This window comes from Oncorhynchus gorbuscha, unplaced genomic scaffold (assembly GCF_021184085.1).
Source record: "Oncorhynchus gorbuscha isolate QuinsamMale2020 ecotype Even-year unplaced genomic scaffold, OgorEven_v1.0 Un_scaffold_1545, whole genome shotgun sequence".
NCBI classification, from domain to species: domain Eukaryota; kingdom Metazoa; phylum Chordata; class Actinopteri; order Salmoniformes; family Salmonidae; genus Oncorhynchus; species Oncorhynchus gorbuscha.
Window position 1 is genome coordinate 87,654 of NW_025746291.1, and position 17,714 is coordinate 105,367.

At 52.4% G+C, this 17,714-nt stretch overlaps 1 protein-coding gene across 1 annotated transcript; it reads right to left on the reverse strand.

The window, feature by feature from the left end:
• Window positions 1-1,641: 1,641 nt before the first annotated feature.
• On the reverse strand, window positions 1,642-6,725 carry LOC124023211 (proline-rich protein 36-like). The gene is made up of 2 exons (XM_046337746.1): window positions 4,882-6,725; window positions 1,642-1,843 (listed from the first exon to the last, which is right to left on the reverse strand). The coding sequence occupies exons 1-2, from the start codon at window positions 6,723-6,725 to the stop codon at window positions 1,642-1,644; spliced, it is 2,046 nt and encodes a 681-aa protein (XP_046193702.1).
• Window positions 6,726-17,714: the final 10,989 nt, after the last annotated feature.

Genomic DNA, 17,714 nt, shown 5'->3' on the forward strand with positions numbered 1-17,714 from the left:
TGTGAAAACATGAATCGGACTAGTCTAGAATGTTAAAAAGAGCTGTGAAAACATGAAACAGAATGGTCTGGAATGTTAAAAGAGCTGTGAAAACATGAAACAGAATGGTCTGGAATGTTAAAAGAGCTGTGAAAACATGAAACAGAATGGTCTGGAATGTTAAAAGAGCTGTGAAAACATGAAACAGAATGGTCTGGAATGTTAAAAGAGCTGTGAAAACATGAAACAGAATGGTCTGGAATGTTAAAAGAGCTGTGAAAACATGAAACAGAATGGTCTGAAACAGAATGGTCTGGAATGTTAAAAGAGCTGTGAAAACATGAAACAGAATGGTCTGGAATGTTAAAAGAGCTGTGAAAACATGAAACAGAATGGTGTGGAATGTTAAAAAGAGCTGTGAAAACATGAATCGGACTAGTCTAGAATGTTATAAACACTACATAATATTGAGCTACTTCTTCCACCATTCTGAACGGGTTGTGGGCTTGTCGCTTAGGCTGTGGGGCAGCACGGACTCAGGGTCGTGTTCATTGGGAAGAAAACGGACTGGAACATGTTAAAAAGAGCTGTGAAAACATGAACATGACCCCCTTTTTTTGTTTCCTGTTGAAAAACAAAAAAATGATTCTAGTTGCGTGCACTAATGAACACAGCCCAGTTCTCCTGGTTGTTGTTGTTGTAGTGAGAGGAATACAGCTCTCATTGAAACATCCATTCACCGGCTTGTTAACGTTTCAGTGGTGGGGGTATAATATTACTGTTTTATTACATTCCACCACAAATCCCTAAACCTTGGGTCACACACGGGCTAGCCAGGGCCTGACACCAAGGACACCGCTATCCCAACCCAACAACTTCAACTAACACCAGGCTGGAGTTAACGACCGCTATTTACACAAGGAAACAACGTAGTTCTCTAATACAGAAACAGTCCGCTGCCCAGGCTTGTATATCAGCAGGAATATATCCTGGTAGCTGCCTAGCTGGACAGGAATACTCAGCCCTGTTAAGACTGCCACTGAAGTGTGTGTGTGTGTGTGTGTGTGTGTCTGTGAGTGTGTGTGTGTCTGTGTGTGTGTCTGTGTGTGTGTGTATCTCTGTGGGTGTGTGTGTGTGTGTGTGTGTCTGTGTTTATCTCTGTGGGTGTGAGTATGTGTGTGTGTGTCTGTGTTTATCTCTGTGGGTGTGTGTGTGTGTGTGTGTGTGTGTGTGTGTGTGTGTGTGTGTGTGTGTGTGTGTGTGTGTGTGTGTGTGTGTGTGTGTGTGTGTGTGTGTGTGTGTGTGTGTGTGTGTGTGTATCTCTGTGTGTGTGTCTGTGTGTGTGTGTATCTCTGTGTGTGTGTCTGTGTGTGTGTGTGTGTGTGTGTGTGTGTGTGTGTGTGTGTGTGTGTGTGTGTGTGTGTGTGTGTGTGTGTGTGTGTGTGTGTGTGTGTGTGTGTGTGTGTGTGTGTGTGTGTGTGTGTGTGTGTATCTCTGTGGGTGTGTGTATGTGTGTGTCTGTGTGTGTGTCTGTGTGTGTGTCTGTGTGTGTCTGTGTGTGTGTGTATGTGTATCTCTGTGGGTGTGTGTATGTAATAAGTCTGCCGCAAGTCTCCTTCTACTCTGTAGCCAGTTCATTAGAAGGGAATTAGCAGTGATGCGTCACGTTCCCGAGCAGGGGAAGAAAGACCAGGATTGTTGGCCTGGTGGAGGTGGAGAGGCCAGCTGTGGCAGCGTCTGAGCCCGGCTGACGAGGCCCTTAGATGGGCTGCCAAGAGACCCGTCTCCCCCTCTCCTCTCCATGCTCCACCAGGCCCTGTTGGCCCTGTCGTCTGGCTCCTCAGACAGCAACAGCACACGCAGGCTTTAATTAGACCGAGCACACGTTCCCATGTCAACAGGTTGGTGTGTGATGCGGCCCCTGTGCAGACACACACACTGATGCCGCACACACACAAAGACCCGCCAACCGATGGTCACACACACACTCACTGACTGATATACACAACCACTGATGGCCACAGACAAAGGCATGGCAGCACACACACCACAACCTCAGGTACAGACGCCGACACAGACCCATTGTTCTGTCCTGTTTCAACATGTTTCTCCCTCTTCTTTTTATGATGTTTTCCTCAGGACGGCTCCTCCTGGTAAACCTGTCATCACTACCCCTGTCTTCAGACTGACACCATTACACTACAAACCCCTCCCACTGACGTCTAGCGCCCAGAGAAGCTGTGTACTCCACATATCAACTCATCACCACCAAGACAAACATGATTAAAACATGATTGTTTATGGTATAATGAGAGCTCAAAGTGAAGCTGTATAACATCACAGCCCTCCTCCTACCTCTGCCCGGCGGTGTAGCCGCATCAGATGACAAAGGGTCTGTTTTAAATAACGTTGACAGATCAATTAAATAGCAACTCTGTATTTAACAACTAGAGCTCAGAAAAGAAACTGGGGCCTCTGCCAGCCTGACTCAAAATGACACAAAGACAGACAATATACAATAACACACACACAGAAGATATTGGGTAGCACACATAGGGACATGTGGTAGAAGACAGGGTAGAAGATATAGGGTAGAAGACATAGGGTAGAAGACATAGGGACATAGGGTAGAAGACATAGGGTAGAAGACAGTGACATAGGGTAGAAGACATAGGGACATAGGGTAGAAGACACAGTGACATAGTGTAGAAGACATAGGGACATAGGTTAGAAGACACAATAACATAGGGTAGAATACATAGGGACATCGGATAGAAGACATAGGGTAGAAGACATAGGGTAGAAGACAGGGACATAGGGTAAAAGTCATAGGGACATAGGGTAGAAGACACAGTAACATAGAGTAGAATACATAGGGACATAGGGTAGAAGACACAGTAACATAGGGTAGAATACATAGGGACATAGGATAGAAGACATAGGGTAGAAGACATAGGGTAGAAGACATAGGGTAGCACACAGGGACATAGGGTAGAAGTCATAGGGACATAGGGTAGAAGACATAGGGTAGAAGACATATGGACATAGGGGAGAATACATAGGGTAGAAGACATAGGGTAGAAGACATAGGGTAAAAGTCATAGGGACATAGGGTAGAAGACATAGGGTAGAAGTCATAGGGACATAGGGTAGAAGACATAGGGTAAAAGTCATAGGGACATAGGGTAGAAGACATAGGGTAGAAGACATAGGGTAAAAGTCATAGGGACATAGGGTAGAAGACATAGGGTAGAACACAAACACATACATAGGAACACACTGGAGACTTATATTTACCTTTGAAACATACACAAACTTCTCCAGTTCTTAACCATTCTTCCCCGCTTGTATAACTTTTCATCCCCTCCCTTCTATCTCCCTGTCCTTCCCTCACCAATCCATCCCTCTTCCCTCTCTCTCTCCCAGACACGCACACACAGAGGACAGAGACCTATAAATGTCTAGTTATCTGTCCCAGACTGCCTCGTAATAGTAAAGCCATAAAGCCATATCACTGGCCATCAACAAGCAGGGAGGATTATTCTCACCCCCTCAGCACTGAGCTGGCCTGCAGTAGGGTGGACTGAGGAACACCAGGGCCTGCAGTAGGGTGGACTGGGGAACACCAGGGCCTGCAGTAGGGTAGGGTGGACTGGGGAACACCAGGGCCTGCAGCAGGGTAGGGTGGACTGGGGAACACCAGGGCCTGCAGTAGGGTAGGGTGGACTGAGGAACACCAGGGCCTGCAGTAGGGTAGGGTGGACTGAGGAACACCAGGGCCTGCAGTAGGGTAGGGTGGACTGAGGAACACCAGGGCCTGCAGTAGGGTAGGGTGGACTGGGGAGCACCAGGGCCTGCAGTAGGGTAGGGTGGACTGGGGAACACCAGGGCCTGCAGTAGGGTAGGGTGGACTGGGGAACACCAGGGCCTGCAGTAGGGTAGGGTGGACTGGGGAGCACCAGGGCCTGCAGTAGGGTAGGGTGGACTGGGGAGCACCAGAGCCTGCAGTAGGGTAGGGTGGACTGGGGAGCACCAGGGCCTGCAGTAGGGTAGGGTGGACTGGGGAGCACCAGGGCCTGCAGTAGGGTAGGGTGGACTGGAGAGCACCAGGGCCTGAAGTAAGGTAGAGTGGACTGGGGAGCACCAGGGCTGGGAGGGCCTGAAGTAGGGTAGAGTGGACTGAGGAACACCAGGGCCTGCAGTAGGGTAGGGTGGACTGAGGAACACCAGGGCCTGCAGTAGGGTAGGGTGGACTGGGGAGCACCAGGGCCTGCAGTAGGGTAGGGTGGACTGGGGAACACCAGGGCCTGCAGTAGGGTAGGGTGGACTGGGGAACACCAGGGCCTGCAGTAGGGTAGGGTGGACTGGGGAGCACCAGGGCCTGCAGTAGGGTAGGGTGGACTGGGGAGCACCAGAGCCTGCAGTAGGGTAGGGTGGACTGGGGAGCACCAGGGCCTGCAGTAGGGTAGGGTGGACTGGGGAGCACCAGGGCCTGCAGTAGGGTAGGGTGGACTGGAGAGCACCAGGGCCTGCAGTAGGGTAGGGTGGACTGGGGAACACCAGGGCCTGCAGTAGGGTAGGGTGGACTGGGGAACACCAGGGCCTGCAGTAGGGTAGGGTGGACTGGGGAGCACCAGGGCCTGCAGTAGGGTAGGGTGGACTGGGGAGCACCAGAGCCTGCAGTAGGGTAGGGTGGACTGGGGAGCACCAGGGCCTGCAGTAGGGTAGGGTGGACTGGGGAGCACCAGGGCCTGCAGTAGGGTAGGGTGGACTGGAGAGCACCAGGGCCTGCAGTAGGGTAGGGTGGACTGGAGAGCACCAGGGCCTGAAGTAAGGTAGAGTGGACTGGGGAGCACCAGGGCTGGGAGGGCCTGAAGTAGGGTAGAGTGGACTGGGAAGCACCAAGGCTGGGAGGGCCTGAAGTAAGGTAGAGTGGACTGGGGAGCACCAGGGCTGGGAGGGCCTGAAGTAGGGTAGAGTGGACTGGGAAGCACCAAGGCTGGGAGGGCCTGAAGTAAGGTAGAGTGGACTGGGGAGCACCAGGGCTGGGAGGGCCTGAAGTAGGGTAGAGTGGACTGGGGAGCACCAGGGCTGGGAGGGCCTGAAGTAGGGTAGAGTGGACTGGGGAGCACCAGGGCTGGGAGGGCCTGAAGTAGGGTAGAGTGGACTGGGGAGCACCAGGGCTGGGAGGGCCTGAAGTAGGGTAGAGTGGACTGGGAAGCACCAAGGCTGGGAGGGCCTGAAGTAAGGTAGAGTGGACTGGGGAGCACCAGGGCTGGGAGGGCCTGAAGTAGGGTAGAGTGGACTGGGGAGCACCAGGGCTGGGAGGGCCTGAAGTAGGGTAGAGTGGACTGGGAAGCACCAGGGCTGGGAGGGCCTGAAGCAGGGTAGAATGGACTGGGAAGCACCATGGCTGGGAGGGCCTGAAGCAGGGTAGAGTGGACTGGGGAGCACCAGGGCTGGGAGGGCCTGAAGGTGGGTAGAGTGGACTGGGGAGCACCAGGGCTGGGAGGGCCTGGAGTAAGGTAGAGTGGACTGGGAAGCACCAGGGCTGGGAGGGCCTGAAGTAGGGTAGAGTGGACTGGGAAGCACCAGGGCTGGGAGGGCCTGAATGTGGGTAGAGTGGACTGGGAAGCACCAGGGCTGGGAGGGCCTGAAGTAGGGTAGAGTGGACTGGGAAGCACCAGGGCTGGGAGGGCCTGAAGTAGGGTAGAGTGGACTGGGGAGCACCAGGGGTGGGAGGGCATGAAGTAGGGTAGAGTGGACTGGGGAGCACCAGGGCTGGGAGGGCCTGAAGTAGGGTGGAGTGGACTGGGAAGCACCAGGGCTGGGAGGGCCTGAAGGTGGGTAGAGTGGACTGGGAAGCACCAGGGCTGGGAGGGCCTGAAGGTGGGTAGAGTGGACTGGGAAGCACCAGGGCTGGGAGGGCCTGAAGTAGGGTAGAGTGGACTGGGAAGCACCAGGGCTGGGAGGGCCTGAAGTAGGGTAGAGTGGACTGGGAAGCACCAGGGCTGGGAGGGCCTGAAGTAGGGTAGAGTGGACTGGGAAGCACCAGGGCTGGGAGGGCCTGAAGGTGGGTAGAGTGGACTGGGAAGCACCAGGGCTGGGAGGGCCTGAAGTAGGGTAGAGTGGACTGGGAAGCACCAGGGCTGGGAGGGCCTGAAGGTGGGTAGAGTGGACTGGGAAGCACCAGGGCTGGGAGGGCCTGAAGTAGGGTAGAGTGGACTGGGAAGCACCAGGGCTGGGAGGGCCTGAAGGTGGGTAGAGTGGACTGGGAAGCACCAGGGCTGGGAGGGCCTGAAGGTGGGTAGAGTGGACTGGGAAGCACCAGGGCTGGGAGGGCCTGAAGTAGGGTAGAGTGGACTGGGAAGCACCAGGGCTGGGAGGGCCTGAAGGTGGGTAGAGTGGACTGGGGAGCACCAGGGCTGGGAGGGCCTGAAGGTGGGTAGAGTGGACTGGGAAGCACCAGGGCTGGGAGGGCCTGAAGGTGGGTAGAGTGGACTGGGGAGCACCAGGGCTGGGAGGGCCTGAAGGTGGGTAGAGTGGACTGGGAAGCACCAGGGCTGGGAGGGCCTGAAGGTGGGTAGAGTGGACTGGGAAGCACCAGGGCTGGGAGGGCCTGAAGGTGGGTAGAGTGGACTGGGAAGCACCAGGGCTGGGAGGGCCTGAAGGTGGGTAGAGTGGACTGGGGAGCACCAGGGCTGGGAGGGCATTTGGAGGTTCGGTGAGGGGAAGGAAGAGATCATATCTAGCAGAGAGGAGAAGGCAGAGAGAGTTGATCTCCCAGATCACAGATGGGATAGAAAAGGCTACATGAGGACATTAACCAACATGTCTGGCTGATTGTTTATTACATGAGGGTATGTGGTGTTGAAGGACCTGTCACCAGAGCCTGGGAACCACCAGACCAGAGAGGAGGAGAGAAAAGAGAGGGATGGATGGAGGGGAGGAGATGGTGAGGGTCGAGACCGGAACTGACAGGTCACAGAGAGCTGACCTCTCGTCATGGCTACAAACACACACACACACACACACACACACACACACACACACACACACACACACACACACACACACACACACACACACACACACACACACACACACACACACACACACACACACACACACACACACACACACACACACACACACAGTTAGAGGTAGTACTGGGGCTGGGGTTAGAGGTAGTGCTGGGGGTTAGAGGTAGTATCGGGGCTGGGGTTAGAGGTAGTACTGGGGCTGGGGCTGGGGTTAGAGGTAGTAATGGGGCTGGGGGCTAGAGGTAGTGCTGGGGCTGGGGCTAGAGGTAGTACTTGGGCTGGGGCTAGAGGTAGTGCTGGGGCTGGGGATGGGGGTTAGAGGTAGTGCTGGGGCTGGGGGTTAGAGATAGTACTGGGGGTTAGAGGTAGTGCTGGGGCTGGGGGTTAGAGGTAGTGCTGGGGCTGGGGGTTAGAGATAGTACTGGGGCTGGGGGTTAGAGGTAGTGCTGGGGCTGGGGGTTAGAGATAGTACTGGGGCTGGGGGTTAGAGGTAGTGCTGGGGGTTAGAGGTAGTGCTGGGGGTTAGAGGTAGTGCTGGGGGTTAGAGGTAGTGCTGGGGCTGGGGCTGGGGGTTAGAGGTAGTACTGGGGTTAGAGGTGGTGCTGGGGGTTAGAGGTAGTACTGGGGTTAGAGGTAGTACTGGGGCTGGGGGTTAGAGGTAGTACTGGGGGTGGGGGTTAGAGGTAGTGCTGGGGGTTAGAGGTAATGCTGGGGGTTAGAGGTAGTACTGGGGTTAGAGGTAGTGCTGGGGGTTAGAGGTTGTACTGGGGTTAGAGGTAGTGCTGGGGCTGGGGGTTAGAGGTAGTGCTGGGGCTGGGGGTTAGAGGTAGTACTGGGGGTTAGAGGTAGTGCTGGGGGTTAGAGGTAGTGCTGGGGCTGGGGGTTAGAGGTAGTGCTGGGGGTTAGAGGTAGTACTGGGGTTAGAGGTAGTGCTGGGGCTGGGGGTTAGAGGTTGTGCTGGGGTTTAGAGGTAGTACCGGGGCTGGGGGTTAGAGGTAGTGCTGGGGGTTAGAAGTAGTGCTGGGGTTTAGAGGTAGTGCTGGGTTTAGAGGTAGTGCTGGGGTTAGAGGTAGTACTGGGGTTAGAGGTAGTGCTGGGGCTGGGGGTTAGAGGTAGTACTGGGGGTTAGAGGTAGTACTGGGGGTTAGAGGTAGTGCTGGGGCTGGGGGTTAGAGGTAGTGCTGGGGGTTAGAGGTAGTACTGGGGTTAGAGGTAGTGCTGGGGCTGGGGGTTAGAGGTAGTGCTGGGGTTTAGAGGTAGTATCCGGGCTGGGGGTTAGAGGTAGTGCTGGGGGTTAGAAGTAGTGCTGGGGGTTAGAGGTAGTGCTGGGGGTTAGAGGTAGTACTGGGGGTTAGAGGTAGTACTGGGGGTTAGAGGTAGTACTGGGAGTTAGAGGTAGTACTGGGGGTTAGAGGTAGTACTGGGGGTTAGAGGTAGTGTTGGAGGTTAGAGGTAGTACTGGGGGTTAGAGGTAGTACTGGGGGTTAGAGGTAGTGCTGGGGGTTAGAGGTAGTGCTGGGGGTTAGAGGTAGTACTGGGGGTTAGAGGTAGTGCTGGGGGTTAGAGGTAGTACCAGGGCTGGGGTTAGAGGTAGTGCTGGGGTTAGAGGTAGTGCTGGGGTTAGAGGTAGTGCTGGGGGTTAGAGGTAGTGTTGGAGGTTAGAGGTAGTACCAGGGCTGGGGTTAGAGGTAGTGCTGGGGTTAGAGGTAGTGCTGGGGTTAGAGGTAGTGCTGGGGTTAGAGGTAGTGTTGGAGGTTAGAGGTAGTACTGGGGGTTAGAGGTAGTACTGGGGGTTAGAGGTAGTGCTGGGGGTTAGAGGTAGTGTTGGAGGTTAGAGGTAGTACTGGGGTTAGAGGTAGTGCTGGGGGTTAGAGGTAGTGTTGGAGGTTAGAGGCAGTGTTGGAGGTTAGAGGTAGTACTGGGGGTTAGAGGTAGTACTGGGGGTTAGAGGTAGTACTGGGGTTAGAGGTAGTACTGGGGGTTAGAGGTAGTACTGGGGGTTAGAGGTAGTGTTGGAGGTTAGAGGTAGTACTGGGGGTTAGAGGTAGTACTGGGGGTTAGAGGTAGTGCTGGGGGTTAGAGGTAGTGCTGGGGGTTAGAGGTAGTACTGGGGGTTAGAGGTAGTACTGGGGGTTAGAGGTAGTGCTGGAGGTTAGAGGTAGTGTTGGAGGTTAGAGGTAGTACTGGGGGTTAGAGGTAGTACTGGGGGTTAGAGGTAGTGCTGGGGGTTAGAGGTAGTGTTGGAGGTTAGAGGTAGTACTGGGGGTTAGAGGTAGTGCTGGGGGTTAGAGGTAGTGTTGGAGGTTAGAGGCAGTGTTGGAGGTTAGAGGTAGTACTGGGGGTTAGAGGTAGTACTGGGGGTTAGAGGTAGTGCTGGGGGTTAGAGGTAGTACTGGGGGTTAGAGGTAGTGCTGGGGGTTAGAGGTAGTGCTGGGGGTTAGAGGTAGTGCTGGGGGTTAGAGGTAGTGCTGTGGATTAGAGGTAGTGCTGGGGTTAGAGGTAGTGCTGGGGGTTAGAGGTAATAATAATAATAATAATAATATATGCCATTTAGCAGACACTTTTATCCAAAGCGACTTACAGTCATGTGTGCATACATTCTATGTAGTACTGGGGGTTAGAGGTAGTGCTGGGGTTAGAGGTAGTGCTGGGGGTTAGAGGTAGTGCTGGGGGTTAGAGGTAGTGCTGGGGGTTAGAGGTAGTGCTGGGGGTTAGAGGTAGTGCTGGGGGTTAGAGGTAGTGCTGGGGTTAGAGGTAGTGCTGAGGGTTAGAGTGCTGGGGGTAGTGCTGGGGGTTAGAGGTAGTGCTGGGGGTTAGAGGTAGTGCTGGGGGTTAGAGGTAGTGCTGGGGTTAGAGGTAGTGCTGGGGTTAGAGGTAGTGCTGGGGTTAGGTAGTGCTGGGGGTTAGAGGTAGTGCTGGGGTTAGAGGTAGTGCTGGGGGTTAGAGGTAGTGCTGGGGGTTAGAGGTAGTGCTGGGGGTTAGAGGTAGTGCTGGGGGTTAGAGGTAGTGCTGGGGGTTAGAGGTAGTGCTGGGGGTTAGAGGTAGTGCTGGGGGTTAGAGGTAGTGCTGGGGGTTAGAGGTAGTGCTGGGGGTTAGAGGTAGTGCTGGGGTTAGAGGTAGTGCTGGGGGTTAGAGGTAGTGCTGGGGGTTAGAGGTAGTGCTGGGGGTTAGAGGTAGTGCTGGGGGTTAGAGGTAGTGCTGGGGGTTAGAGGTAGTGCTGGGGAGAGGACAGGGGTGAGGTTGAGGGAAGCATATTGATATGATCTTGAATTCCTTCACTGGGTTGAGAGACAGAACTTGCAGGATAGTTTTTGGATCACTGTGACTGTGTTGTGATGATGTCAGCTTGATACATTGTTTTCTGTCTGTGTGTGTGTGAGGGAGACATGAATGTGATACGGTTTTAGAGAGGACAAGCCCAGACATGGTGATTGAGGTCAAGAGGTCCCAGCTGGGGAAAGAAGTATGTGTGTGGATTTAGGATGGTTCGTGGGGGGTTATGTCTTTCATCAGATACTACATTCTTTGGTCCTCTGAGACGTGTGGCAGCGCGTGCAGAGCCACACACACAAACACACTGTGATCGGAGAGACGGCCACAGACAGACCGACGTTAACTCTCTGATAAGAGATGTTACCATGGTTTCTAACTGTGCTGTCAGTCATCTGAGAAACCCTTACTCACAGCACAGTGATGCTCTGTTGACTTCCCGATAACTGTTGTTTTTATGGCAGGTTGAATGAAGGTTTTACATTTTCCTCTTTACTTATTTCTCTCTCCCTATCCGCTTTTCTCATTTGACACACACACACACACACACACACACACACACACACACACACACACACACACACACACACACACACACACACACACACACACACACACACACACACACACACACACACACACACACACACACACACACACACACACACACACACACACACACACACAGAGTTATAGGGAAAACAAACACTAAACGGTAATGTTTTGTCTCATTAAATTCCTCGCTTTTACGGCTCAAGCCTTTTCCAGAGGGCTTCCCTTGGCTCCCCATTCAGGAAAGTCTCTAGACAAATACACACTGGGTTTAGTTGGGCTCTGGGCCCAGTCCATTTGGGCTGGACCTCTCTAAAACCCTGTCCTCGATGCCAGGTAGGGAGCAGCAAGCCTCCATGCTGGCTCGAGAGCGGCAACGTCCCAGAAACATTCACAGAATGGGCACAGGTCATATGATGTCATCGCGTCTGAAACTGAACAGTGTCTGGAGGTGACCACACTCGGTTTAGAGAGCGACCGCGCTCGGTTTAGAGAGCGACCGCGCTCGGTTTAGAGAGCGACCGCGACCGCGCTCGGTTTAGAGAGCGACCGCGCTCGGTTTAGAGAGCGACCGCGCTCGGTTTAGAGGGCGACCGCGCTCGGTTTAGAGGGCGAACGCGCTCGGTTTAGAGGGCGACCGCGCTCGGTTTAGAGGGCGGCCGCGCTCGGTTTAGAGGGCGACCGCGCTCGGTTTAGAGGGCGACCTCGCTCGGTTTAGAGGGCGACCGCGCTCGGTTTAGAGGGCGACCGCGCTCGGTTTAGAGGGCGACCGCGCTCGGTTTAGAGGGCGACCGCGCTCGGTTTAGAGGGCGACCGCGCTCGGTTTAGAGAGCGACCGCGCTCGGTTTAGAGAGCGACCGCGCTCGGTTTAGCTGACCGTGATTTATTAGGACCGTAATTAATGAATCATTCATCACCTTTGTTATTGGTGGAAGGTTGTGAAGGTTGATTTTATCAGGTGAAAGCTGGCGAAGCTGACCAGGCCAGTTGCTTGAATGGATGTTTTTTCCAGAGTTTTAAATCCTAGCTTAGACTTAGTGACTTCACCTCTGTAAATTGTTCCTAATACACACACACACACACACACACACACACACACACACACACACACACACACACACACACACACACACACACACACACACACACACACACACACACACACACACACACACACACACACACACACACACACACACACACACACACACACACACACACACACACACACACACACACACACACAGAGGATTTCACTTCAGGCCCACCAACCCAAAACAAATACATTTCACTGTTTCATCAACCGCACTACCGACTCCAGTATAGTCTGAATTTAATTTGACCTTTATTTAACCAGGCAAGTCAGTTAAGAACATATTCTTATTTTCAATGACGGCCTGGGAACAGTGGGTTAACTGCCTGTTCAGGGGCAGAACGACAGATTTGTACCTTGTCAGCTCGGGGGTTTGAACTCGCAACCTTCCGGTTACTAGTCCAACTAGCTCTAACCACTAGGCTACGCTGCCGCCCCCAAATCGTTAAGTGTGTGTGTTTGTGTGTGTGTGTGTGTGTGTAGGAACAAATGTACATAGGTGAAGTCACTAAGTCAAAGCTAAGATTTAAAACTCTGGAAAAAACAGCCCCAGTACTACCTCTAACCCCAGCCCCAGTACTACCTCTAACCCCAGCCCCAGTACTACCTCTAAGCCCCAGTACTACCTCTAACCCCAGCCCCAGTACTACCTCTAACCCCAGCCCCAGTACTACCTCTAACCCCAGCCCCAGTACTACCTCTAACCCCAGCCCCGGTACTACCTCTAACCCCAGCCCCGGTACTACCTCTAACCCCAGCCCCGGTACTACCTCTAACCCCTCTAACCCCAGCCCCAGTACTACCTCTAACCCCAGCCCCAGTACTACCTCTAACCCCAGCCCCAGTACTACCTCTAACCCCAGCCCCAGTACTACCTCTAACCCCAGCCCCGGTACTACCTCTAACCCTCTAACCCCAGCCCCAGTACTACCTCTAACCCCAGCCCCAGTACTACCTCTAACCCCAGCCCCAGTACTACCTCTAACCCCAGCCCCAGTACTACCTCTAACCCCTCTAACCCCTCTAACCCCAGCCCCAGTACTACCTCTAACCCCAGCCCTAGTACTACCTCTAACCCCAGCCCCGATACTACCTCTAACCCCTCTAACCCCAGCCCCAGTACTACCTCTAACCCCAGCCCCGGTACTACCTCTAACCCCTCTAACCCCAGCCCCAGTACTACCTCTAACCCCAGCCCCGGTACTACCTCTAACCCCTCTAACCCCAGCCCCAGTACTACCTCTAACCCCTCTAACCCCAGCCCCAGTACTACCTCTAACCCCAGCCCCAGTACTACCTCTAACCCCTCTAACCCCAGCCCCGGTTGTTGTTGTTGTTTCCAAGATGGCGTAGCAGTCGGACGTCTGGTCGTGTTGTGTCCCTTGTATATATCGTTTTTTTTTAAACATATTTTTCTTCGCATATCTTTTAAAACATTTTGCTAAACCTCAACTTCCAAATATTCTCCTGCAACCCGCCTCACCCAATGTTGCTATTTTTTTCTGAAGTATTTATATTTACTTCGGATCAGGATCCCTCAACTGAAGCTAGCCAACTAACTACCAGCTATCAGTCAGCAAACCATTGCTAGCGGTCTTCAGCTAACCGGTCATCAGCTAACCTTTAGCTCGGAAAGCTCTCGCCAGTTCGAACAACGCGACTCTATCCAGAGCATAACGGACCTACTATTATTTTTTATCCCCGGATTCCACCCGCAAACGGAACATTTTCAACTGGATCTTCACAACTAGCTAACTAGCTAACCGCAACCCCGGATGATTACTCCTGGCTAGCGTTTCCACCCACTTAGCTTGAAGCTAGCCCAGCCAGAGCTCCTGTGCTACCACCGAAGCATACTCCTGGGCTACAATATCCGGACCCACGACCGGTCTATCGATGTCACCGCATGAAGAGGCATAAACAGACTCACCCCATCGCGACGCCCCCAAAGGCTAACTTTCTAGCCCTTGCTATCTCCTTGCTTGCTAATTCGGCCTGCTAACTGCTAGCTTGTTTAGCCCCGGTCCGCTAACTTGTTTAGCCCCGGTCCGCTAACTGCTACCTTGTTTAGCCCCGGTCCGCTAACTGCTACCTTGTTTAGCCCCGGCCTACTAACTGTTAGCTTGTTAGCACAGGCCTGCTAACCGTCTGAATCGCCGCGTCCCAAACACTTACTGGACCCATATTTACTTTCAATCTCTTTTCGATTTTTAATTTGTTTATACCTTCCGGTAACCTGCCTCACCCAATGTGATACGGAATCGCTATTATTTTTAATTTTTAGAGCACACTCAAGAACCTCCAGAAGCTAACAAGCTAACTAGCTACAAGCTATTTAGTCATTGTACTCGCCAGTCCAGCTTCCCTGCCCCATCCACCGCTGCCCCCTGGACACTGATCACTTGGCTACATAGCTGATGCATGCTGGACTGTCCATTAATCACGGTACTCCATTCTGCTTGTTTATGTTTTATCTGTTGGCCCCAGCCGCACTCAGGCTCTGTGTGTAGTTAATCCAACCCTCCCTGCCTAGTCAACGCCATTTTACCTGCTGTTGTTGTGCTAGCTGATTAGCTGTTGTTGTCTCAAATGTCAATATGCCTTGTATACTGTTGTTCAGGTTAGTTATACTTGTTTTAGTTTACAATGGAGCCCCTAGTTCCACTCTTCATACCCCTGATACCTCCTTTGTCCCATCTCCCACACATGCGGTGACCTCACCCATTACAACCAGCATGTCCAGAGATACAACCTCTCTCATCATCACCCAGTGCCTGGGCTTACCACCGCTGCACCCGCACCCCACCATACCCCTGTCTGCGCATTATGCCCTGAATAAATTCTACCATGCCCAGAAATCTGCTCCTTTTATTCTCTGTCCCCAACGCTCTAGGCGACCAGTTTTGATAGCCTTTAGCCGCACCCTCATTCTACTCCTCCTCTGTTCCGCGGGTGATGTGGAGGTAAACCCAGGCCCTGCATGTCCCCAGGCACCCTCATTTGTTGACCTCTGTGATCGAAAAAGCCTTGGTTTCATGCATGTCAACATCAGAAGCCTCCTCCCTAAGTGTGTTTTACTCACTGCTTTAGCACACTCTGCTAACCCTGATGTCCTTGCTGTGTCTGAATCCTGGCTCAGGAAGGCCACCAAAAATTCTGAGATTTCCATACCCAACTATAACATCTTCCGTCAAGATAGAACTGCCAAAGGGGGAGGAGTTGCAGTTTACTGCAGAGTTGCCTGCAAAGTAATGTCATACTTTCCAGGTCCATACCCAAACATTTCGAACTACTAATTTTGAAAATTACTCTCTCCAGAAATAAGTCTCTCACTGTTGCCGCCTGCTACCGACCACCCTCAGCACCCAGCTGTGCCCTGGACACCATTTGTGAATTGATCGCCCCCCATCTAGCTTCAGAGTTTGTTCTGTTAGGTGACCTAAACTGGGATATGCTTAACACCCCGGCAATCCTACAATCTAAGCTAGGTGCCCTCAATCTCACACGGGGCTGGGGGTTAGAGGTAGTACCGGAGCTGGGGGTTAGAGGTAGTACCGGGGCTGGGGGTTAGAGGTAGTACCGGGGCTGGGGTTAGAGGGGTTAGAGGTAGTACTGGGGCTGGGGTTAGAGGGGTTAGAGGTAGTACTGGGGCTGGGGTTAGAGGGGTTAGAGGTAGTACTGGGGCTGGGGTTAGAGGTAGTACTGGGGCTGGGGTTAGAGGTAGCTCTTACCAGATGAAACTCATCAGACAGACACAGAGACTACACCACAGCCTTGACTCATGGAATGAGCTGGAACTAGGAGATATACCCGTTACTGACAGTACTGTCCAGCCCCCGCATGCACTCTCTTATACACACACACACACACCTCCATTTTGTTCTCATTTCCCCAGTGCAGGATCAGAGGAGACACCACTGTTGACCACTGACCACCCATAGAGGGAAGGAGTGAAAGGGAGCGAGAGAAGGAAAGAGAGCGAGTGACAGATTGAGAGGACTTGACGAGTGTGGGTTCATGTCATGCATCATATTCTACTGTTCCCACTAGCATGTAGCCTCCAGTCCAGTTTAGCTTCAGTAGTCTGGGATTATGAGAGAGAGAACAGAAGAGAGAGAGAGAGAGAGAGAGAACAGAGGAGAGAGAGAGAGAGAGAACAGAAGAGAGAGAGAACAGAAGAGAGAGAGAGAGAACAGAAGAGAGAGAGAGAGAGAGAACAGAAGAGAGAGAGAGAGAGAGAACAGAAGAGAGAGAGAGAGAGAGAACAGAAGAGAGAGAGAGAGAGAGAGAGAGAACAGGAGAGAGAGAGAGAGAACAGAAGAGAGAGAGAGAGAGAGAACAGAAGAGAGAGAGAGAGAGAGAACAGAAGAGAGAGAGAGAGAGAGAACAGAAGAGAGAGAGAGAGAGAGAGAGAGAGAGAGAGAGAAGAGAGAGAGAGAGAACAGAAGAGAAGAGAGAGAGAGAGAGAGAGAGAGAGAGAGAGAGAGAGAGAGAGAACAGAGAGAGAGAGAGAGAGAGAGAGAACAGAGAGAGAGAGAGAGAGAGAGAGAGAGAGAGAGAGAGACAGAACAGAAGAGAGAGAGAGAGAACAGAAGAGAGAGAGAGAGAGAGAGAGAGAGAACAGAAGAGAGAGAGAGAGAGAGAACAGAGAGAGAGAGAGAGAGAACAGAAGAGAGAGAGAGAGAGAGAACAGAAGAGGGAGAGAGAGAACAGAAGAGAGAGAACAGAAGAGAGAGAGAGAGAGAGAGAGAGAGAGAGAGAGAGAGAGAGAGAGAACAGAAGAGAGAGAGAGAGAACAGAAGAGTGAGAGAGAGAACAGAAGAGAGAGAGAGAGAGAGAGAGAGAGAGAGAGAGAGAGAGAGAACAGAAGAGAGAAAGAGAGAACAGAAGAGAGAGAGAGAACAGAAGAGAGAGAGAGAGAACAGAAGAGAGAGAACAGAAGAGAGAGAGAGAGAGAGAGAGAGAACAGAAGAGAGAGAGAGAACAGAAGAGAGAGAGAGAGAACAGAAGAGAGAGAGAGAGAGAGAGAGAGAGAGAGAGAGAGAGAGAACAGAAGAGAGAGAGAGAGAGAGAGAGAGAGAACAGAAGAGAGAGAGAGAGAGAGAACAGAAGAGAGAGAGAGAGAGAACAGAAGAGGGAGAGAGAGAGAACAGAAGAGTGAGAGAGAGAGAACAGAAGAGTGAGAGAGAGAGAACAGAAGAGAGAGAGAGAGAGAGAGAGAGAGAGAGAGAGAGAGAGAGAGAGAGAGAGAGAGAGAGAGAGAGAACAGAGGAGAGAGAGAGAGAACAGGAGAGAGAGAGAGAGCAGCGCTACACTGCCAGAGAGCAAGGCGGTGAACCACCACGTCTTAACAATGAGCAGCTTGACCAGACTCTCCAACCCCACATCAAATCCAGCCACAGGCCCAGGCTTCAATGGCTGCAGGAATCCAGCTTTCAGCAATTTGTTATAGCAGCAGATGTGAGTCTGTAGCTTTAATAACGTTCAAGCAGTGGGTTTCACTGGTAACTTGCATAACAAACACTGTTGGAAGAGTGTTGACTATTAAACAGAGAATTAAAATGGAAAATTACAACCATAATAAAGTATCAAAAAACAATAACAACAACATGACATTTTGTTCTGCCAGTTTTTCTCCAGTTATGAACCATTTGTTTGTTATCCCCTCCCTTCTATTTACCTGTCCTTTCCTCTTCCCTACCTCACCCTGTTATGCCCTCCCTTCTATCTACCTGTCCTTTCCTCTTCCCTACCTCACCCTGTTATCCCCTCCCTTC

Bases quoted from the DNA above. Each gene is read 5' to 3' on its own strand.
- LOC124023211 (XM_046337746.1), bottom strand. From the start codon at position 6,725: ATGATCTCTTCCTTCCCCTCACCGAACCTCCAAATGCCCTCCCAGCCC. The intron at 1,844-4,881 runs GTGCTTCCCAGT...GTCTAATTAAAG, and splicing joins TTCAGGCCCTCCCAGCCTTG to CCTGCGTGTGCTGTTGCTGT.